Source organism: Labrus bergylta, chromosome 16 (genome assembly GCF_963930695.1).
Source record: "Labrus bergylta chromosome 16, fLabBer1.1, whole genome shotgun sequence".
Lineage (NCBI taxonomy): Eukaryota > Metazoa > Chordata > Actinopteri > Labriformes > Labridae > Labrus > Labrus bergylta.
This window is the reverse complement of record NC_089210.1, coordinates 2,640,818-2,664,091: the sequence shown is the minus strand read 5'-3', so window position 1 is coordinate 2,664,091 and position 23,274 is coordinate 2,640,818. Positions and strand designations below refer to the sequence as shown.

General features: G+C 40.6%; 1 protein-coding gene across 2 annotated transcripts; it reads left to right on the top strand.

The window, feature by feature from the left end:
• Positions 1-8,374: 8,374 nt before the first annotated feature.
• Positions 8,375-22,484, top strand: LOC109994113 (SEC14-like protein 1). 2 transcript variants are annotated; one of them, XM_020647287.3, is made up of 16 exons: positions 8,375-8,550; positions 9,610-9,701; positions 15,494-15,643; positions 16,037-16,168; positions 16,461-16,589; positions 16,709-16,928; positions 17,174-17,283; positions 17,515-17,704; positions 18,593-18,681; positions 18,791-18,861; positions 19,177-19,348; positions 19,937-20,071; positions 20,227-20,361; positions 20,984-21,235; positions 21,336-21,514; positions 21,785-22,484. In XM_020647287.3, exons 2-16 carry the CDS (start codon positions 9,639-9,641, stop codon positions 21,888-21,890), a joined length of 2,133 nt encoding a protein of 710 aa, XP_020502943.1. In that variant the 5' UTR covers positions 8,375-8,550; positions 9,610-9,638; the 3' UTR covers positions 21,891-22,484. The 2 variants fall into 2 exon arrangements, with proteins under 2 accessions (XP_020502943.1, XP_029135789.1); XM_029279956.2 differs by having other exon boundaries at positions 8,375-8,622.
• Positions 22,485-23,274: the final 790 nt, after the last annotated feature.

Below are 23,274 nucleotides of genomic sequence, written 5' to 3'. Positions count from 1 at the left end.
GTTATATTTTGGTATACAAGCAATGTATGGAGTCTTTGTTAATTGAACCTTTAAACATGAGAGTAGCAGCGTTAAATTTCAGCAATTCATCTTTTTGCTCACCAATCTCTAACCTTCTGCGGATGAATTTGGAGTCATTTCTTTTCGGCCCGAAAGAGACAAAGTTATTGATTTTCTGAAAGATAGCAAATGAGCAAAAGTCTGAAAAGGTTGAACAATTTCTTTAGCATTATTCCAGGTTAATGGTGATTTATATCCACATAGATAATGAGGCCTTTTGATTTAGAAAGCCTGCCTACCTGGACGCACAGCTTGTATAAATCCTCTATTTTGAACAAGTTGAAAATCTTCATAAAACTGCTAACAAGCACTGACACATGGAGGCTCTGAGTTGGGATGAAGTGACCAGGCGTGATGACTGATCCGAGATGATGATGATGATCCCTCCTTGAATGGTTCCTTCTTCTTCTTCTTCTTCTTCCAACAGCTGCCTTCCCCGGACTCTCTACGCTCCAACGTCTTCCTCATTTGAATATGAAAGGCCACTTGAAGCTTCATCATGATGATTGATTCACAGCAGATTGTAGAAGCGAAATTGTGCCTCCGAGTCCATCGCAGAATCTGTCTTGATATAACAAGACTAAAATGTTATTGATTTATAGAATGACAGTCTGAGCTCATCATTACACCTTACATATGGACTGTCTACCGCTCCATCTCTGTGGAGGCTGACTGACTAATCATGTCTGCACTAACATCTGCATCCCGCCTGCATCACCACTGCATGCACATCAGTCGACAACAGGGTTTTCAGACAGAAACACTGAAATGTGTGTAAAGCACAAAATATACAAACCTAAGAAAGAAAACGACGACCAGATTACTGACATTTTGGTGAACAGAGAGTAATGTTTGAAGTGTTTGAAGTGGTAACTTGTTTTTTTACTGGAGATCAAACTCCATTGGATCTGCAGAGTCCCTCTGCACCTTTAAGAAAAAGCTAAAGACCCAGCTCTTTCATGAATACCTACTAACTTAATGATGATGGTCTCCATATTATTGATGATGATGATGGTAATGACGATGGTTTTTGTTTGATAACGACGACTTATAAGATGGTTTCTATACTGATTAGAGCTCTCAAGAACTGCCCTCAATGTTGTGCTTTGCCTCTGGTCACTTCCTGTCAGCACCTGTGTGTCCAATCAGACTCAAAGCTGATTGTTTGCTCTTACTGACATTGTTCCCTTTTTTCTAGATCCTTGCTTGTGTTGTTCTTACTCTCTGATGTACGTCACTTTGGATAAAAGAGTCTGATAAATGAATTGTACAGTCTGGACCTGACTCAATAATCTAGTTTGGAAAAGAGAGGCTGCAGCCGTTCTGCACACATATCACACTGAAGTATCCCTCTTGGACTCTCATGCCTTTTTTAGTTGGAAGGAGTATGAAAGTAGCTTCTGTTGTGATGTTTCTCAGTACAGAGTGTAAAGTTGTTTGCTTCTCTCATCATGTCTCACTGTCTGATGCGCCTCTTCGCTGCTCTCTGCTTCCTCTGTTTAATCCAACGTTGGACTGTATTGCCCTCAGATGTAATTATTTCAACCAGCTCCGAGGCGATAATGTGATTTTCTGTCTCGCTGTGGCTTCAGAAGGCTAATTTTAAGTCTCACTGCTCTGCTTGATGTTTCTTTGAGAGAGATGCACTTCAAGAATGTGTTTTTTTTCTTCTTCTTCTCAGATCACAGACATGGGATTTCATTAATCACGCCTCATCTCTCGCTGCTCTGTTTATGATTTTTATCCTCAGAGGTATATGCTTGAAACTGCCAGGGTTTTTGATGTTGAATGTGAGAAGGGGAGAGATGGGATTAATTTTGTTAGCCTTTGCATGTGAGCATCTGGTGCGACGGTTACTGAAATGTGGACTATGCAGTCGAGTTGACAGAAATCTGACACTGTGCAGTGTGAAGACGCTTCAAGGTGTCGGTGATAACAATTATTTTTACTTTCAGCTGGATAGGTTTGTGAACCCTGTGAGCAAACATCCTCATCACCCATGGCAAGGAAAAATAATCTTTGAACAATTTGCAAACGACCTCACAAACTTAAAGGCTTCTTGTATGCCACTTCTTCACGACCAAAATAGCCTTACATCATCACTGATCCACAGTCCTAATTAAGTCCAGCTTTAGTTTTTATCAGCCAAGTCCTGAAAATGCTCCTCGTATTTTGGTACATTTTGTCTTCCTTGCTCTGTTTTTTCCACGCTCTGAGATTTGATTCATGAGTGTGCTGACCAAGAAGCCCTGTGCTTATACTCAGGGCCAGAGTGTGTAGGTGGAGGGTTGAGGGAAACATTTTACTGTAAGAGAACACAAGTAGAATATCTCAGACAATAGATTATATAGCTCCAGTTGAAATTAATAGGAACATGATTTCTTCCTGCTTCTATAATATTTCCCTATAACAGCTCTGAAAACTAACAAGGCCACTTTCTACAGTTTTAACTCTGCAATTAAAATGTGCCAATAAGGATGATTAAACATTTGGCATGAACAATTTGTTCTTTAATTTATGACCACTCTGTGCCATATCTGGGATCTAATTTCTATTTACATGTTCAGATATTGCATTCCGTAAGTTGTTGTCGGGTGGGGGTTGTTGCTGCTGTATAAATTCAATGATGAAATCGTGAAACAGACTGTAGTTTATAACGCGGTTTAATCGGTCGAGGTCCGACAGTTATAACACAATTTGTTAGAAATCACAAACCGACAAAGTACTGACAAAGTTTCTATGTTAACATCTTGCTTATATCCTGCTAGAAGGTACATCCTACGACAAGAAAGAAGACATCAGCTTGACTCGTAAATGTCAGACATATACATTTTATTCTTAGCAAATCTTCGCTTACAACAGACATTTGGCTCCAACCCAAATATAACTCTGTTGCTATGAGATGCCTTACATAGATATGGTTACATCTTGAACCTAAGAGAAGAGGTACTCTTAGATGGTAGACAGATTTAAATGTGTCATTCACAAAGTTACCAAAATGTATGAATTCAAGACAATTCGTACTATCAGTTGTTAACCTCTTATAAAGTTGACCTTGCATCTTCCTAGTGAATTCTTGAGCCTTCTTGCAGAGGCGCTGCTCGTCAACATGCAAGGGAGGCAACTGCTTGGGGCCCCCAGACCAGCAGGGGGACCCAAAACAGCATCAGAAAATGTGCACATTTTGGAAATCTCACTGAGCAGGCCCGAGCTGACAGCACTCTCTCAACTCTTCAGATGGATTTTTAACAGACTCTAGAATTGTCACTGCTCCTTTGTTTTGGACGTCTCTGTCGATCGTTGCTGCAGACGGGCCAGCTGAAGGTCTGCCTGACTCCAATTTCTCCAACGATCAATATCAGTGTTGCCTTTTATCAACTCTGTTATATAACGCTTGTGGTAATCTCAGAGCTTCTTGACTCTTCATCATCATGGTGAAAGCTAATATTAGACATGTTGATCAGTTTATTATCATGCTTTGCTGTTTCTGCTCATTACTGGCATTAATCTGAATCAGCTGTTGTTGTTGTTGTTGTTGTTGTTGTTGCTCTGTTTGTGTCAATCCTAACACGGCTGCAGCAGATGGCAGTTCAACACGATTCTGCTTCTGTGAAGTTTCTGCCTGTCAGTGCTTCGTTCATGGCGGCTTAATGTCGGGATCAGTAAATAATGTAGTATAGAATACGGTCTAAACCTGCTCTATGAGTGTCCTGAGATAACATTTGTTATGAGTTGGCACAATGCAAATAAAGATTGATTGAAATTGATTGAAAAATTCAGGTTTCTGTTTGTAGTCTGACACGTTTCATCCCCCTGATTTCTGCAAGCTTTGGCTGTGTGCAGGAAATCCATCTGTGGTGAAATCCGCCAAAATGCAATCCTAGACATTTCTGCAGCCAGCCAGCTAACAATTTAGCTCTCTCTCTCTCTCTCTCTCTTCCTGATATCTTAATCTGTCCAGTGTCCTGTCTCTAAATAAAGGCATTAAAAGCCCAAAAAATAAACCCTTAAAAAATTCAGATTCCTGCCTGCAACTGCAGCTAATAATCCACTCTTAAATGTCAAATCTCAAGAGCCACTTTACTCTCACTTCTCATGTTTGTTTTCTGATTGTAAACCATTCAGGTTGCAGAAACATCTCTATGACTACCTGCTGGGGCTTAAAACCCTGAGAAGTTGCCTCTCTCTCCCAGAGGTATGTAGCCTATATCTGTCAGGGATTACCAGTGGTTTCCAAGATTGGCTGGGATCTATACACAATATTCTTTATCACTTTCGTTGTATCTCGGTCTTTGTGATACGCCCTGGAGGTGCTCTGAATTTTCACATTAACCTGACTTTTATTTGACACGGAGATGGAGCTGCAGGCTGTGCTAACAGAGAAAGCTCAAGAGTTGGCGTTTGAGTCTGATGTGTCAGCTTGAATCAAACCCTACAGCTCTGTTTTTCTATCTGCAGAGAAGAAGGTCGACCTCCCCAACACTGAAAGACACGCTAAGCATCCTGGTATGATGTTTTTTTTTCATCCCTCACTAACTCACTCCAACCTTCATTTTTTAAAATATATATAAAACAAATTACATTCAGTGTTTTTTGTTTTTCATTTTCCAGTTGTTGGTTATGGATTGAGGACCTCTAGTGGAGAGATTCAGAACAACACCGCCTTTATAAGAGAAGTGTCGAAGGAAAATTTCATATTCTGAATCCAACAAATCAGTCACTTTGTACTGTGTTTCCTGTGTTTTCCTCGGATGATGTTACTGCCACTGTCATCTTTTCTACAACCTCCCCGTTGAATTAAAAAACCTCTCTAGGAGCTAGATGACATTGTATTCGTAATAAGCTTCCCACGCTTACTCCTTAAAGTTTGACCTTTAAGCTGTCACACTGAGCATGTTGGTGTCTCTTGTGTCCTGACGGAAACTGCTCATTATCTCACATTCAGGGGTTTTAATTGGAGAAATGAACTTTTTGCTTCATCTTTTCTTATTAGAGCGAAACAATCCCAAAAACAAAATCACCGTAAAGTGGACATTCATTATGAAAAGTACCACAGCTACATCCATTAAACCTTGTTGTTAAAGTTAACCCAGTCTTAGAATAGCGTAAGTATTCCTCTCAAAATGTCGGGTGACCCCCCAAAGCAAAATGAACAAAATGAACAAAATGAGTACTGTGATGTCTTAAGGGTCACATATTCTGCTAAATCCACTTCATCATGTTCCTCTAACATGTTCCTCTAGTCCGTCTACAAACCCCCCAATGATGAAAAAGTCCATCCTCTCCGTCTTCTGCCTGCTCCACTTTTCAGAAAATGTGTGCTCAAACAGGCCGTTTGGAGATTTTCCCTTCATGACATCACAAAGGGCAGTAGCCCCTCCCCCAGGTGGGTGACACTCCCACAGCTAGGTGTTTGTTCTGCCCTCTGAGTCTGCCTTCTCATCGTAAACAATAGGACATGGAGCGAGAAAGCACCGAGACACCCAAGCCTTTCCAGAAAGGGGGCGTGGTCAAACACAACTCATTTACATATTTAAAGGTACAGACACAGAAACACTTTTCATATCACAGTGATTGTTCGGTAAGCCCATAAGAAAAGGCATTCGGCCCAACATCACCATTTTATTCGCGGCTTCATTGTTCCAGATTATTTTAACTTAAAACTATCTTATTCTTGTTGCTGAACCATCTTGAATAACCTTTTTTTTTTTTTTTTTTTAAATTCCTCAAAGCTCTGTGTGTTGTTTTTTTTGTTGGCTTCTATTATAACTCAAATTGACTTCTTCCCCTAAGTCCATCCCCCCGGAGAAACAAAGGAGGAAAACAGGGGGAAAGTTTACGAGCTGAATCAAACTGCAAGCATTCGAGTTGAACAACTAGAAGCAACCTGATCTGTATTCCTACTGTACCTCACATTCTGCAAGTTTCATTTACAGAGGAAATAAAATACTTTTCTCGATTTTGGAAATATTTGACGATATCTTATCTGCTTAATTGCCGAAGGCGTCTTTCCATGAGTAATTTTCATGTTATGTTTGCAGAGTATAATTGTACTGAACAGGCTCAGTTGTGAGCACATTATTCTTTTATTACTGTAAGTGAACAGCTGATGAAAAGAGGTTTATTCGTGCTCTGAATTAACAATGCATGAATAAAAAGCTGCATAATCTCCACGGGGTTTTACTGCCAGAGGCTTCAGCTTGGCAGAGCCGGGGGGGTTGTGCAGAGCCACTGAGAGAAGTCTGGGCGAAGAAATATGCACACCCAATATGCCTCAGTCATTATTAGAGATAATTAGACAGGAGCACTGAGAGGATGATGAGCTCAGAGAGGTAATGAGCCAAGCTGAGAGGAGACAAAGAGTAAACTTCACGCTTTCCTTTGACGGCTTCTGTTAACTAACAACAGAGAGCACAGGTGATCGTTTTAAACAGACGGAATCGATGAGTCATAGTGGGTGGTTATGTCTTTTGACAAGGCTTGGACCATGGCAGATGATATTCAAGCAACTACTACCATCATAATGAATTCAGGGAGGCTATTTAATGGCTCTTTGTTAAGCATAATTAGTTATGAATTAGAAAATGCAACCCAAGCTTCCAAAATTACCATAAAAAAGAGAGGGATATGTTGAGATTTATATGGTTTTCTTTTTAATACAGCCATTTCCTGAGCAATAAATCCTTCTTGTAACTATATTCAAGGGGATTTTATTTTTGTTTTACCACTACTGTTCACCTCTAAGACGTCGAAACAAACCCAGCTCTGTGGTTTGTTACTGTGACAAAGCAACAATTGAGAAATTAACCCAAAGTTCAAATATTTTAATATAAGATTTTTTCAGAGGAAAAAAAAACAGAATGACTGTGCAGTTCCACAAAGGTGCCAAAGTTTTATTATCCAAAATTGTGGGGAAAGAGTTGCTGAGAGCGATAATTCTTTTTGCCTGAGGCCGATTATAAAAATAAAAAAAAGCTTATCTGAACTCTACTTCCCCCTCTCAGGAAGTCCCCTGCTGGACTCCGGTACCTTTTGTAGGCTGCCAAATCCAGAAGCATTGAATCCCCCCCCCCACACACACACACTGTGGCTCAGATGCTGCTTCAGAAGTCTCAATGGGGGACTAGTTGCATCTCACTGGAATGGATAATGTCAGTCAGTGAAAGAGAGATAATGCCTCTACAAAATAGTTTTTCCTGGATAAAATGTTACTGCTCTCTTTTGCAATGTTGTCCTTTACTACTAACTGCAGAAATGGGGACAGACAGATTAACATATTGACAGAGAATCTGAAAGACTTGATCTGGCCAAGAGTTGATTAAATGAATGCTGTTGAGAGCAGATGAATCAGTAGCTGGGTTAATTAGATGTAAGAAGTCCAACAAAAAAAAATCCCATTGTTGTAAGTCGGCCACATTTGCTCCTAATGCACCAGCAAGGTGACACTATCAATTTAACTCTTTGGATATTTTCCCCTGCAAACAGCTCTCTTAAATATGTTGTCTCTTGGTTCATCAGATTGGTACCTCGTGGCAGACATTGGTCAAAGTTTTTACAGGCTTTCAACTGATACACATGATGGATTTTCTTCGTTCCTTTTTCAGAGAACCTGAGTTATTATTTTTTTCAGGACCTAAAGACAATTTCAACCAAAATCTTAAAAAGTGTATCTGGAGAAAATTACCAACCCTGCCTTTAAAGCCTTGGTGATTAAAGCCCAGATATATATTTTTTTTAAATCACATATTGGAGGTTTTATTTCAACATTTCCATGCATTAAAGGCTTTATATGTGATTTTTTGATCCAGCAGATGTCGCCCTTGAGCACCAGCATGAAACCAAAACAACTCGCGCTGCATTGTTGTGTTAGCATGCTAATGCTAGCGATCTTTATTATGCTGGTATCTTCACACTGCATGTTAATTTACCTGAAATGAGCGTGATCTAGAAACACAGTTAAGCAGTGAGTACAGTATGTTATTCTTCTTTTCTCTAGTCCCTCAATTAAACAACTTTTATACACGAGGGGAGGAGTCAGCCGGCTGTCCTGGCGATGTAAACAAACTGAAGATAGGACTCTGAAAACATCACAGACAGTGGGACTCGGGTGTTACACCCATTGTAGACAGTCATGACTCACAGAGTTATTTTCAGAGGATATATTTGATTTCTACATTTAAGTGTGAAGAATCACATCACAAAGACTTTTAATTGTGTAAACAGTTTTTAAACAGTGTTTTGCATTTTGAAATTTCTAGGCGAATAATGGCACTACCGGCTTTCCGTACTCTGGCCGAGTTAGACTCCGCCCACTCGTGACAGGAGGGGTGCTACAGACCGGACAGACAGACAGACCATCACACGGGTGCAGTTTTTGAAAGTAAAAGTTAACAATGCGGTAAAATTACAAACAACAAGCCGTCAGGATGAACACTGCGCAGAGAGTTGGACTGTGATTCAGCGGAAATTCAAAAGTTGGATTCAAAACTTGTGAGTAAAGTTCGTCTTTTTCCGTCGCTGCTCGGCGGGCCGAACAACAAGCTGTGCTGTTAGACGTGTTACGTAAGCAGCTTCAGTGTCTCTTAAAAGCTTGTAAAAACCGAAATATGTCGTTTTACTCACCCTGAAACATCGATTCAGGACTTTGCTGACATGATGTAACTTGTTTTATTTTTTTATTTTTATTACAGTTCAATAAAAGCCAGGATGTGAATTCCTCTCACACTGCTTTAACTTTCACATTGCTGCTGTGTGTTGATGGTTTAATTTTCACATTGCTGCTGTGTGTTGATGGTTTAACTTTCACATTGCTGCTGTGTGTTGATGGTTTAACTTTCACATTGCTGCTGTGTGTGATGATAGTTTAACTTTCACATTGCTGCTGTGTGATGATGGTTTAACTTTCACATTGCTGCTGTGTGTTGATGGTTTAACTTTCACATTGCTGCTGTGTGTTGATGGTTTAACTTTCACATTGCTGCTGTGTGTTGATGGTTTAACTTTCACATTGCTGCTGTGTGTTGATGGTTTAACTTTCACATTGCTGCTGTGTGTAATGATAGTTTAACTTTCACATTGCTGCTGTGTGTTGATGGTTTAACTTTCACATTGCTGCTGTGTGTTGATGGTTTAACTTTCACATTGCTGCTGTGTGTTGATGGTTTAACTTTCACATTGCTGCTGTGTGATGATGGTTTAACTTTCACATTGCTGCTGTGTGATGATGGTTTAACTTTCACATTGCTGCTGTGTGTTGATGGTTTAACTTTCACATTGCTGCTGTGTGTTGATGGTTTAACTTTCACATTGCTGCTGTGTGTAATGATAGTTTAACTTTCACATTGCTGCTGTGTGTTGATGGTTTAACTTTCACATTGCTGCTGTGTGTTGATGGTTTAACTTTCACATTGCTGCTGTGTGTTGATGGTTTAACTTTCACATTGCTGCTGTGTGATGATGGTTTAACTTTCACATTGCTGCTGTGTGTTGATGGTTTAACTTTCACATTGCTGCTGTGTGTTGATGGTTTCTGTGGTTTTATTCTAACAGAGGCTCCCTGTGAATGAGAAGAATCCACCATGGTGCAGGAATACCAGTCTCCTGTTCGGGTCTACAAACACCCATTTGAGTTAATAATGGCGGTGAGTAAAAGCTACTTAATGCAGTGTTGTGTTTGTTTCATTTGTTTTAATATTGTATTCACAAACAAACAGCACGACCAGCTACACACAGAAACAGCCACCCCTGATGGGTAAAACAAGACAAACAGATGGAAGAAAATAAGACACAAAACAACAACAAATCAAGCTGAAACAATACACTATGTAAACATAATCAGCACCATCTGTGACAAGTTAAAACTGCGTCTCCATGGGCTAAGACAGGATAAATAAAAACATGGTGTTTGTGCATATATGAAGGATAGTCACATCTGTTTGTACAAACCTGAACAAGCAGGATAACTCTTCTGTTTTGTTAAAGGTTGCAGGATAGAGAATCAGAATCAGCTTTATTGGCTTGGTGTGCTTAAACACACAAGGTATTTTATAAATATATTAAATATCAACAATAAACACAAAAAGCAAAGACTAATATGTACAAGGCTAAATAGGATAATATAAGATAATAGTGCAGTGGAAAGATGCTGAAGTAAAGGTGAGGTAGTTTTTACAGTATTTACATTAAAAAGTGTGCGTATATGTTTATTTAAATTAAATAATATATGTACATTCTGCTAAGAGAATTGTAACATTGTACATGTTCATTCACAGTGACCGAGAGGGACACTATATCAGACCCTGTCTTTGTCTGACATTAGAGGTTATTCCTTGTGGCCGGGTATTTAAAAACAAAAGGTAAAAACAAGCGTGGCATAAATCCTAAGTTTTATTTTGACACAAAAGGACGAGTCATAGTGTCTTCCTTATCAGCTCCTTGCATAACTAAACTGAAGGGACTTAAAGGACCTTTATCCTTTAGACCAGTGGTTCTCAGCTGGTCTAGTCTGAGGACCCACAACCACCTCCTTTATGAAAGTTTCTGATATTTTTTCAACCAATCAGATTGACTGATTTAAATAAATTAGTGCCGTTTGGATCTCAAACAAAGAGAAGCAGCAAAACCAGCATGTTTTAAAAGCACTTCATAGACTTTTTACACTTTTCTTTTTAGTCACATGTTCCCGACCCACTGAAAACGGGTCCGCGTCCCACTTTTGGGTCCCGACCCACCAGTTGAGCACCACTGCTTTAGACAGTGTCACTTGTGAACCTTTTCAATTTGTAAATATAATTTGTTTCGCTCTATATCAATCATAAGAAAATTCAAATTTAGAATAGAATAGAATATAATAGAATTACTTTATTGATCCCAAACCGGGAAATTGTGGCGTTACAGCAGCAGGTTGTCCAAACACACAATATGAGTAAAAAACACAATATTAGCAAATCTAAACACAATATAATATTAAATACAAAGTAAATAAACACTAAAAATATCAAAACTAAGAATGGGAATATATACAACCAGGATTTAACTTAGCATTACTAGTCTTAAATAGGAAAGTTTAAATGTAAATGTGCAAAAACAGAGTTGTAAATGAACAGTATTGACATAGGAATAAAATATATGAGATGAGATGAGATGAGATTCAACTTTATTGTCATTACACATATACAAGTATAGAGTAACGAAATGAGGTTTGGCATCTCACCAGAAGTGCAAATAAGCAGAAAGTGCAAGAGTCTGTGCTATGTACAGTAATTCTGTGCTATGTACAGTAATTGCAAAAACATATGCAAACTTTAATTGCCTCCACTCATGGTTATGGCAGACTAGACACCTTTCAGACACCTGCAAACCGTCTGAAACGTTGTCTACCTCCTAGGGACATCTGTCTCGCTCTGGATGTTCTCTTACCCGGGATAAATGCTTTTCACAAAAAATACTGTCTCCATTCTGTTTTTCTCTCCTGATGCGGTGGTAAATACAGTAATCTTCACGGTGGTACGCGCTCAGCGAGATATTCTTGTTAACCTTTGCATTTCTTTCAGACGTCTTTTCTTTCCATATTCAAAGCTCAGCTCAAGGCTGTAACCCCGTAAAGCTTGTGTGTTACTCTGCTGTTGCAAGTTTTTTAATTAATGTCGTTATGAAGCGATGGTCACAAGAAGTCAAGAGGTTAGAGGTCGCTCAGATGTTATAAGAAGAAGAAGAGTTGTTTTGTGTGGTTGCTGCAGTTTGACAAAGTTCTTGGTTATGTAATGTTCCTTGAGTTCTACTTTCATCATTTAACTGTCAAAATATTTACATTTAAGTGCCGTGCGCTTCAACAGTCCCTCAAAGGAAATCCACCGAAAAGGAAGAAGAAATCCAATATTTTCCCAACACATATTCCCCTTTAAGATAAACCTGCTCGCCCTTGAATTGAACATTACCCCTTATCTTATATATTTTTCCACTTTGCCTGCAAACTGAAACCCGTTACTTTGAGTTCATGTGTGAAGCCAAAGTAGGACACAAGTTATATAAATGTGCATTTTCATGAGAAGCCGGCAGTCCCCCCCCCCCCCCCCCCCCACACACACACACACACACTCCTGCAGTCTGTTTATTGTTCTCTGCAGTTACATATTAAGCCAAACGACTTATGCAATATCCTCAGCGTGGGGTAAAGACCGCGATGCTGCAGGCGCTCACACTTTGCTCTGCAGACTGTAACTCCTTCACCCAGCAGTCCAAGTCTACACCTACACAACATTCACAACATCTCTCTCTCTCTCTCTCTCTCCTCCTGCATCGCTGCACCTTATTGAAAAGGATCATATAATAGAAAAAACCTTTTTGTGTAAAGTAACAGCTGCTGTGAAAGGATCCGGGCCTCGGCAGGATAAAGGAGAGAATCCAGTGAAAGGACGTCTCCGGCCAGCTTCCATTAATCTGAGAATTTCTCATTCGTGTCGCTGATTTAGTCCAGGACAGCTCACAGCCCCGTTCAGTGTCCTGGATGTGAAATGTTTAAACAGAGACATCAGTTCTGTCCCTTTGACGACGTGGCTTTATAACTAACCTTCAACTTTATGGAAAAAGACATTTCTTTACGTGTGGATTTAAGGGTTGTCATGATTCTTGAATATGATATTAGTTCAAATTAATCTATATTGAGGCGCTGGTGGCGCAGTGGTTGGTGCGTGCGTGTCTTGGTCTCGGTCTTGACTCGGTCTAGATCCCTAAATGTCTTGACTCGGTCTTGATCCCTAAATGTCTTGGTCTTGACTCGGTCTCGCCCTGTCTTGGTCCTGGTCTTGTCTCGGTCTCGATCCCTAAATGTCTTAGTCTTGTCTCGGTCTTGGTCTTGGTCTTATCTCTGTCTCGATCCCTAAATGTCTCGGTCTTGGTCTTGGTCTTGGTCTTGGTCTTGGTCCTGGTCTTATCTCTGTCTCGATCCCTAAATGTCTCGGTCTCGGTTTTAAGTCTTGGAGCACTCTGGTCTCAGGTTTGTCTTGGTCCCGGTTAATGTGGTCTTGACAGACTTACATTTTCACACTTTTTGTTGTGTCTTGTCCATCAGGTGCTCCCCTCACTTCCAGACCCCTCTTTGAAATAAGACACAACAAAATCTTCTCTCACTTCTGCAGTGCTCACTTCTCCTCCTCGACTACTGACCTCAAAATAAAAACCAGAAGCAGAACGCTTATTGTGTCTCATCAATTTAAATTGTCCATATGCGTTTTGATTTTTAGCCTTAATGGATACACTCTGCTCTCTGTAAGCGCTTCACACCTGCATAGTGGCATTGAATTGATCCTGCCTCGGGAAATAAATCTTTTATCTTGTTGCTCTGCAGAAACAGTCTCCGGCCTGTTAATGGCTCGCTAAAGTGAAATATGAAGCTGGATAGTGTTTGTACAGAAGTTAAAAAAAGTCTTCTGGGGATATTTATTGACTTTTCTACTGAAACACTTTGTGCTTATCATTTTTATATTTTGTGCTTTGATTGAGTTTCTTCTCATAGCTCTGCTGAGGCGGGTTGGACAAAGGCTGTGATTTGTTTGCAATCAGGCCAACATTGAGTTTGTGTGTTACACAACTGCAGTCAATGCTGCTTATTTACCAAGAAAACCTTTCTCATCAATTAGCTCAGTGCGTAATGTCATCTTATCGACTGTGTGTGTGTGTGTGTGTGTGTGTGTGTGTGTGTGTGTGTGTGTGTGTGTGTGTGTGTGTGTGTGTGTGTGTGTGTGTGTGTGTGTGTGTGTGTGTGTGTGTGTGTGTGTGTGTGTGTGTGTGTGTGTGTGTTTAAAGAAGAGTGCCTGAGGGTAAACTTGGATCTGAAAAGTCTTTACTTTTTGTTTTATTTTTAATGCCTGTGGTTTTTTTTTTATATTTGCTTTTGCTCTACAAACTTTACTTTCCTCTTTCACACAACATGATATCAGCTCTGAGAGACGGGAAGGAAAAGTTTTTAAAAAGTGAATTAATAGTGAAAATAACCATATAATGTCTCCTGTATTAAAACACAGATATTCTGACGCTAAAAGTAGAAATTTAAGAAAAAGTTTTCTCAACGACTAAGACCGTTGTCTTGAAAATGAAACTATATATTATATAGTAAGTTCAAGTAAGTAAGAAAAATACATTTGTCTGCTACAAGACTACTGCTAGCTTTTTGAAATAAGGCTAATACTCGGAATTAAACATGTAAATTTGCCAGATTATAGCCATAGTCTAATTTCCATTTGTAGTCCCTTGGCGGGTTGTTGGTTCAAACATTTACAAATTTACATAAAACTACAATGACAAGCAAACAACGAGTAACGACCAAACAACAACATAATCTCATTAACAAGGTGTATGAAGTTATAAACTGAATAGAAAACTTAAAACAAGTAAAATTCTGCTGCATAAAAACTGCCAGAGAAGAAGAAACATGTTGTCGTATATAAACTTTTCACTCTGTGCAGGTCGTGACCCAGCTCAGGTCGTCTTACCTCGTGGTGTCATTTACTTTATCTCAGAGCTTTAAAACAATAATCGGTGATGTTCCCGTTCCTTCCCTGCAGTTAGTTACTTAGTTACTTAGTTACATAGTCCAGTCTGTTTCTGCATATCCTGAAACAGACGCTCGGTCAATATTGACAGGTGAGCCCTGCAGGAATCAGTCCGGACAGACGGTCTGACTGTGTGCTGCTGTGGACAATAAAACACAAACCAATCATCAGTGATTGTAGAAGCAGCCTCTGCTTCAAACATCACATGAATTCAGCATTTATGCAAAATACATGCAAAGCAACCAACTAGGGCTGAACGATGTAGGAAAACTCTGGCATGTGATATAGTATGAACTGCAATGTGACAAAATACAGGAAGTTATCCAAACAAGGTGCAGTGAGTTTACAGGTTTAAATTTGGGAAATTAACATTTAAATCACATTTAATTCACAAAGTCGTCCATTCAGGCGTCTCTGCTTGTCAACATAGTGAGAGAGTAACTGTGTGTGTTTGTGTGAGCATGTAAAAGTCCAGTTAGCAACATTAGCACCAGCGCTAGTTTGGTTCTTCTGCCATCGCTCTAATCTCGTGTAAACAAAAGTGACAGCGTCGCACAGTGACATCAAACGGAGGAGAAAGCGGCGCACAGCGTGACGTTGTAAGAACAAAACTCAGTGCTCCCCGTCTACACGTAAACACCTTAAAAACTGAGTTTCTGAAAAAAATCTTCATCCTGGAAGAAGTTTTCCAAAAGATGCGTTTAAAGTGACCTCAAATGCAGTTTGGGTTCCAAACGCCAAAACACACAGAATTAAAAATACCTGCCTATGTGTGAACACAATGAAGAGTCGGGTTCACAGGTGTTTACAAAACAACTTTTTAAATTACGTCCTCTATTCTGTTTACATTGTCTCTGTCTTGTGGTATCCCCCCCCACTCTCAGGCCTACACGAGGAGGTTCCCAAAGTGCCCCCTGATCCCCGTGTTTGTGGACAGCGAGATCATCAACGAGAGCCAAAGCAAAGATGGATCTACGCTGGTGACTGAGAGGCGCTGTGTCATCGACATCGAGGCCCCGCGGCTGCTAAAGAGGGTAACTCCAGTGACCTTATGCAGAGCAAAGGTCTCAAAACAATCCTAAGAATCACTCTTTAAATTAGGTTTTTAGAATTGTACTTAACTTTAAAACTACAGTTCAAGGCAACATCTCTCAAATGAAAAGAATTGCATGAGTGGATCTGTGTTGCACTGGAGGAAAAAACGTTTGCACAAGATGGACTGTGCAGTCTTCTTCAGTGGAAAAGTGTTTTGTCTTCATGTTTTTTTTTTATCTTTACAACAAAAAAAGGGAATCTCCGTCAGGACTGTCTGAGAGTTGCAACCTTAAAGCTTTGGGGTTTGCAGCAATCTTTGGATAGATGTTTATGATCCACATGCTATTTATATTTTTTGTGCAAACCAAATAATTGTCTTATTCTGCATGTAGATTGCGGGCGTGGACTACCTGTACTTCATCCAGAAGAACACCCTGAATCGCAGAGACAGGACGCTCCACATCGAGGTTCAAAACGAGACTTTCTCCAACAGAGTCATCGTCCGAGAGTGCTGCAACTACACAGTGAGCCTCCGAGTTTTAGACCTTTGCTGTCGAGTTTGTTTTATTGTTTTTTTTTTGCACAACGCTTTTACATCACCTTGTAAAAAAAAAAAAAAAAAGGAGGCACAGTTGTAAAAACCATCCTCGTCTATCTGATTCAAAAGCCTTTTTTAAAAAGTTGATTCAGTAAGAGTGTCTTTACAAATGATGAATTCTGTTTAAAAAATGAGATATCATATTAATTATGCATCGCTCTCTAAAGATCTGGTCCGGATGATTATTCATATTTTGTATTTACGGTGCTTCTCTGCAGGTTCATCCAGAAAATGAGGACTGGACGTGCTTTGAACAAACAGCCAGTCTGGATATTAAGTCCTTTTTTGGCTTTGAGAGCACAGCAGAGAAGATCGCCATGAAACAGTACGCCAGCAGCATTAAAAAGGTTTGAAACTTTGAATGAACGATGGATTTTACATGTTTGGAAAGTGACCTTAAAAATGCATTCACAGTCAGTCAGTTTCTTGTGTTAATATCTAAACATCTTGTCTCTCTGTGCTGTAGGGTAAAGAAATAATCGAGTACTACCTCAGACAGCTGGAGGAAGAAGGAGTTACATACATCCCTCCTTGGACCCCTCCTGTTGTCACTGGCCGTGTCTCTACCCGGTTGCAGCTGCACCCCCCCTCCACAGCCAGACCCATCCCAGTGAGGGGAGCTAATAACGGAGCAGACAGCAAAGACCCGACTGGCCCCTCAGAGCTGCTGGCCGGCTCTCCTGAAGGTCAGTGTTTCTTCACCTGCACAGTGCTGCAGTGTTCAGGTGAACAGATCTGTGTGAGTCATATACATACTTTATATTGACTTGTTTACAGACTCTGGAAGTAGTGTTTGACAGGTGTGCAGCTTTTCTATGCATGTCCTTGTTTAGAGGAGTGACTTATATGAAGTTTACATATTTTTTTACTAGAAATTAGAAAAATAAACTTGCCTATTTGCTCAAACCTCTATATGTGTTTCTGCCTGCAGACAAGTTGGATGCAGATTACATCAGACGTTACCTTGGAGATCTAACGCTTATGCAGGAGAGCTGCCTCATTCGACTGCGCCAGTGGCTCCAAGAAAACCACAAGGGCAAGGTCAGACATACACCGACTCAGTTTGTTTGAGTACAGAGCTGTCATACCATCATGGAAAGTTTTCACTTTTTTTTAGACTCTTTACACAATCGTCTGCTTCTGCTTCTCCTACCGTACCTCGAGTCACTTTCGCCTCTCAGACGTTGCGTCGATTAGAAAAGGAAGAAAATAAATCAAGTAGCTAAATGTTGAGAGATCATTTTGCAGCGACTTCTGTTCGTTCTCCAACAGATCCCCAAAGATCAGCACGTGCTGCGCTTCCTGCGGGCCAGAGATTTCAACCTGGACAAGTCCAGAGAGCTGCTGTGTCAGTCGCTCACCTGGAGGAAGCAGCACCAGGTAGATTTCCTGTTAGACACATGGGAGCGCCCCCAACTGATGCAGGACTACTACACGGGAGGCTGGCACCACCACGACAGAGGTATTATACTTAGAGTTTCATTATCCACTTATTTCCACTTTGTTTCACTGCTTACTTTTAGCTGTGAACATGATAAACATAAAGATAAAGACGCCGGGGTTTCTGTGTTTGTTAAGTCCACACAGCTTAAAACGGCCGGTTAATTATTGACTGTTCTGGTCGGAGTACCATCTGTCAAAGCATGAACTTGGACATGGGTCATTTCTTTTAACAGCTTATGACATGAACACAGGAAGTGCCCTTTGAATGTTCACATGCCAAATTAATACCACTTTGAAGAGTAAATACCAGTTAGGGTTATGTTAGGGCGCACTCCCTCCAGGCAATCCCAAGCACGTTTCACCCCCAAAGTCCAGTTCAGTTCTGTTCTTGTGTGAGTGCTCCGACCCGTGCTGATCCATAACACTGTTTAATACTCAGATACAGAGGTTTATCGTTGAAAAAAAGTGGTTTTGGGGTTAAGTTACTCTTCAAGGACAGTACACTTCCTCGGCTATAGCACGGGTGGAAGAGGTGTGCTTCAGCACGGTAAAGTCGCTCATGCACGAGCAGAAGCACAGGTAGGCTAACATCCATCCCTGCTCTCCCTTATCGAGAAATCCCAGAGTGTTCTGACCAAAATGAATTACATTTCTTTTTTTCGAACATGTTTTAAAATAATAAAATAAAAGAATCAGAATGAACAAAAAAATCAGTGAAGTTGTAGTCATGCTTTCTTTCGATGTTCGGACGCAGACATGAGCGCACGACCCTTTTTTATTTTATTTTTTTTATTTTTTTTGAGCCTGCCTGTCTTGTAAAGTAAGCACACTTCATGATCACATAAAGCCATGCATGTGTTAGATCTTAAATCTGTGTTTGTGTGTTTGTGTGGTGTGTATCATTTAGACGGCCGTCCTCTCTATGTTTTGCGTCTGGGTCAAATGGACACAAAAGGCTTGGTGCGAGCTCTGGGAGAGGAGGTTCTACTGAGACAGGTGACATGAATGCATTCACCTCATATTGCACATAAGCAGCAGCAGCATTATTTATTTAAATGTCTTCAGTTAAATTAACGTTTGATTGATTTTCTTGAATGTGACCCAGGTGCTGTCCCTCAACGAGGAGGGTCTGAGACGCTGTGAAGAAAACACCAGAGTCTTCGGTCGACCCATCAGGTGCATTAAATGAAAATAATCCATCCTCTCTGATAGTGTTCTCAAAAATACACAATAAGTCATGAAATATTCAGGATGAGCTACATGTGCAATTTCAAACTGGCAAATGTTTTCACCCTGACTTTACCTGGATTGTTTTCTGACAGTCTTTGAATAGAAGTGTCTGCTAAATGAATTGTAGAATCACACGGGTCAGTTAAACTCTCTGAAATTATCTAGAATGTTCTGGGAGTGCATGTGTGAAACTTGCTTTAATCAGGTGTACATGTTTGCCATATGCAGCCGTGTAATGTTTTATGTAAATGTGTCTCCAAGCTGCTGGACTTGCTTGGTGGACCTGGAGGGATTAAACATGCGGCACCTGTGGAGACCAGGTGTTAAAGCTCTGCTGAGAATCATCGAGGTGGCCGAGGCGAACTACCCCGAGACGCTGGGCCGCCTCCTCATCCTCAGGGCGCCCCGAGTGTTTCCAGTGCTCTGGACCCTGGTGAGAATAAATGTTTGAATGTGCAGCCGTTGAATGTGGGTTTAATTAATCATCCGACGTGAGAAAGTGGATTAGGTTTTTTTTTTACGGTTCAGATGTAGACGTTACACCTCGCAGATATTCCCCTCTGATAGGAATTCTTCATCGCCGAGTGAAGACAAAGCAACACTGTGAATTAGAGATACTAATAAAACAAAGCAGAAACGCAGAGAGAGATAATTATAGCCATGCATTATACATGAGGGGGAATTTGATTACTGCTGCAGCGACGTACAAGAGTAGAGTTTGTGGGAGACTAATGACGATCTGCAAAGAAAGGAATGAAGATAAGTTGTAGTACAAGTAAACAAATATGTGCAAATAAATCAGGAGCTAATAAAAGTCATAAACTCTGTGCACCGATGAGGAGCTGCATGAGCTAAATGAAGGTTAGGCTGTTTTTTTATTTAGGATCTAATATGAACTATTTATCTAAAAGCATTACATCAGAACTTATTGTGATGATAAAATTCAAATACAGATGATCCACTGACTTTTACAGCTCATGATGTGTGTGTCTGATGAAGCTTGCTGGTTGTTGTTCTGCAGGTCAGCCCTCTGATCGATGAGAACACCCGGAAGAAGTTTCTTGTTTACGCTGGGAATGACTACCAGGGTCCAGGAGGGCTGGTGGACTACATCGACAGAGAAATCATCCCGGAGTTCTTAGGAGGGGACTGCATGGTGAGATTTCATTTTCATTTAATTCCAGGTGTTTATATCGTAGTACATTGGTGTGGAGCAAAAAACAGAACACATAAAGATGACACAACAAAACAAAAGCGCACGGCATGAAAAAAACGCTTCATGTTTTTTTTTTCTTCTTGTCTTTTCTCCAGTGTGATATTCCTGAAGGAGGTTTGGTCCCTAAATCTCTGTACAGGACAGCAGAGGAGCTGGAGAGTGAAGAGAACCGCCTGTTGATCGACTCCGTCTACAAGAGTGCCAGTATTTTCAAAGGAGCCCCGTATGAGGTACAGTCTCTCTCTCTCTGCTTCTAGACCTGCACTAAAGACCCAGAACCAAAAACTTCAAAACGTAGCCTAGCTTCAACGTCATTTCTAGTGTAGGACAGAAGTTACACCTTCAATCTTACACCTACTTCTGAGTAGGTGTAGAGTCCTCTGTAAAAAAATAAAAATAAAAAAAGGTTTCCATGGTGATCGTTTTGAAAGGTTGGATAAGGAGGAGCAGAGGGTTTTACCAGCTGTGTGGTGTCGGGCAGCGGTGACCTCCATGATGGATTACATCCTACGGATAATTTCATCTGCTCAACATAGAGGACCATTAATTCAGTTTATGTTTGTGTCGACAGTTTCACGCCTCAGTGTCACTGTTGTTGTTATTTTACAGGCAATCCCAGATGTTTTTTTTATCCCCTAACGCGCCTAGCTCGACCTGTCTCTGTGTGATCAGGCCGTAAGAAGGTGTATCTACATTTCTAATTAGTTTCTAAATTAGTTTTGTTTTTTTTTGCCGTGGATTAGGGTGCCATCAGCTGGATGAAAACTACATTTCAGGTTTCCGGTAAAACATCTTATTAACGGCCTGCTTTCTGCTTTTCTCTGTTTCCAATCCCCTTCCATCCTCCTCCAGATGTTGATCGAGATCTCAGAGGCCTCCTCCGTCATCACCTGGGACTTCGACGTGTCCAAAGGAGACGTTATCTTCAACATTTATCACTCCAAGAGGGCGCCGCAGCCTCCTAAAAGAGACACTCTGGGAACTCATGGCATCCCGTCTTTAGGGCCTGTTAACGCCCAGCTGATCGACAGGAGCTGGGTGCTGGGCCAGGACTACAGCATGGTGGAGAAGGCCCTCGTCTGCAGGGAGGGAGAGAGTGTTCAGGTGCAGCAGCTTACTCTTGATTTGTCTCTCTGTTTTCTGCAGTTCTTCATCGCTGCAGAGATAAATCAATCCTGCATCTTCTATCTCTCTGATCTAACAGGGTTCCCATGTGACACGCTGGCCCGGCTTCTTCATCCTCCAGTGGCGCTTCCACAGCTCGCCGGCCTGCTCCACTTCCAGCCTGCCCCGTGTGGACGATGTGCTGGCTTCGCTGCAGGTCTCTTCCCACAAGTGTAAGATCATGTACTACACAGAGGTGCTGGCTTCCAGTGACTTCAGGTCAGTTCTCAAACTTTTTTATTTTTTTATGTTGTTTACTGCTTTGCTTTACGATTATCTTCATCCTGTCTTTTGTGTGTGCTGCACCGATTCTGTGTTGGATAATCAAAAATCCATGTAGTGATATATCTGGACATATTTTAGTTTGTATTTCACAGAACTTTTTGTCAGATTTGCTTATATTTTCAGTTTTTTGCACGTCTGTTTTTCTCTTGTATTTGATGACAGAATTGTTTCTGAGAATTTGATGTTTTTTTGGTTATTTCCTAGGGGATCCATGACGAGTCTGGAGTCCAGTCATAGTGGTTTCTCACAGCTAAGTGCTGCAACCACTTCCTCTAGCCAATCACAAGCCAGCTCCGTCATCTCGAGGTAGTGACTGTCGAGCATACGGACGTACCTACAGTTATCTTACTGCCACTGTGCCTTCAAAATAACACTTGTTACTCGTACACTTAAATTAAAGGAGGTGAGGATGTGTTGATAGATTTCTATATCATTGTTTGTGTTGAAAAGTTTTGTTGATCTCTTTCCAGAGAAAAAGTATGTGTGTGTAAAGTATCAATTTCCTGTGCGTATTTAATGACTGACTAACTTGTTTTTATTTAATCAGTAGCAGCATACAGTTGCACTGATGTAATACACAGTTAACATGTTGTAATCAGATTTTTAATTACAATAGATTTGTGATCATGACTGCTTGATGAGTGTCTGCTGGATCAGTAAATGCAGAAGGAGATGTTTTAAACACTAAAGATTAAATAACTCAGAGAGAAAAACGGTACAAGTATCCGTAGTGTCTGTCCTTGACGTTTCTTTCATTGTCCACAAGAGGGCAGTATAGACCCACACTGATTGAAAACAGCTCTGAGCTCAGTAGTGTACTTGATAAATGAGAGGTGTGTTTCACTCACTGTGGGAGAAATCAAATGAAGAATGGTTTGAATAATAAATATTTCACTAACATGAATGTTGTTGTCACTCTGGAGTGTCTTTCTTCATCTTCAAACTTAAGAAAGAAGAAATGTTGTGGCAGAAATGTAGGAGAGGAGCAGTACAATAACAATAGAACAAAACTATAACAATAACATTATACTAATAATGGAATACTAGTTTCTAAACAAATGTTGGGTGCTACATTGGTTTACTTCATATCACTGGCAGTGGTGCTTTGCTCGTTAAACCACACCCTCTTTACACAGGAAAAGCTCCAATTGACTGACCGCACACAACCTTGTAAGAGGTGGCCTCCATAGGGCAAACAAGTGTTGGGGTGATGAATTAAATCATTTGCGTTACGGTATATTATTTTATAGGAGTCCTAAGGTATAGGAGAAAAAATTCCTTGGATTATTCTGTGTGTACAAATGTGCAGCTTCAATAAAGTATATTTAACCATGAAGTGTGCAACATGAAAACAGTATTTATTTGGACCTGTGTGTTTCACTTATTTCACACCAGCAGTCCTCTCTACTCTTTAACGATTTCCTCATTCGAGCCAGCCATAAAGATGGACAAATTTAACCCTCACCACAGCAAATTCAAGGCCTGCTGCCTTGAACTGATCTGACATGAAGATGAATATACTGTCACTGCATTTATTAAGATCAAACACACATCCAGTTTGTGGACCGGTGCTCCACTGATTTCAAGGTTGGCAACACCTTCCAGCTGCCCACTTTAGTTCCTGCTGGAGAAAGACAGACTGTGTGTATGCAGGCCTGGGCTTGGCTCAACCACAAGTTTGATCTGATGTTGGC

Excerpts from the sequence above, each read along its gene's own strand:
- LOC109994113 (XM_020647287.3), top strand. The coding sequence starts at position 9,639 with ATGGTGCAGGAATACCAGTCTCCTGTTCGGGTCTACAAACACCCATTT. Across the intron at positions 16,929-17,173 it reads GCTGGCCGGCTCTCCTGAAG|ACAAGTTGGATGCAGATTAC; the intron begins GTCAGTGTTTCT and ends TTCTGCCTGCAG. Across the intron at positions 19,349-19,936 it reads TTCCAGTGCTCTGGACCCTG|GTCAGCCCTCTGATCGATGA; the intron begins GTGAGAATAAAT and ends GTTGTTCTGCAG.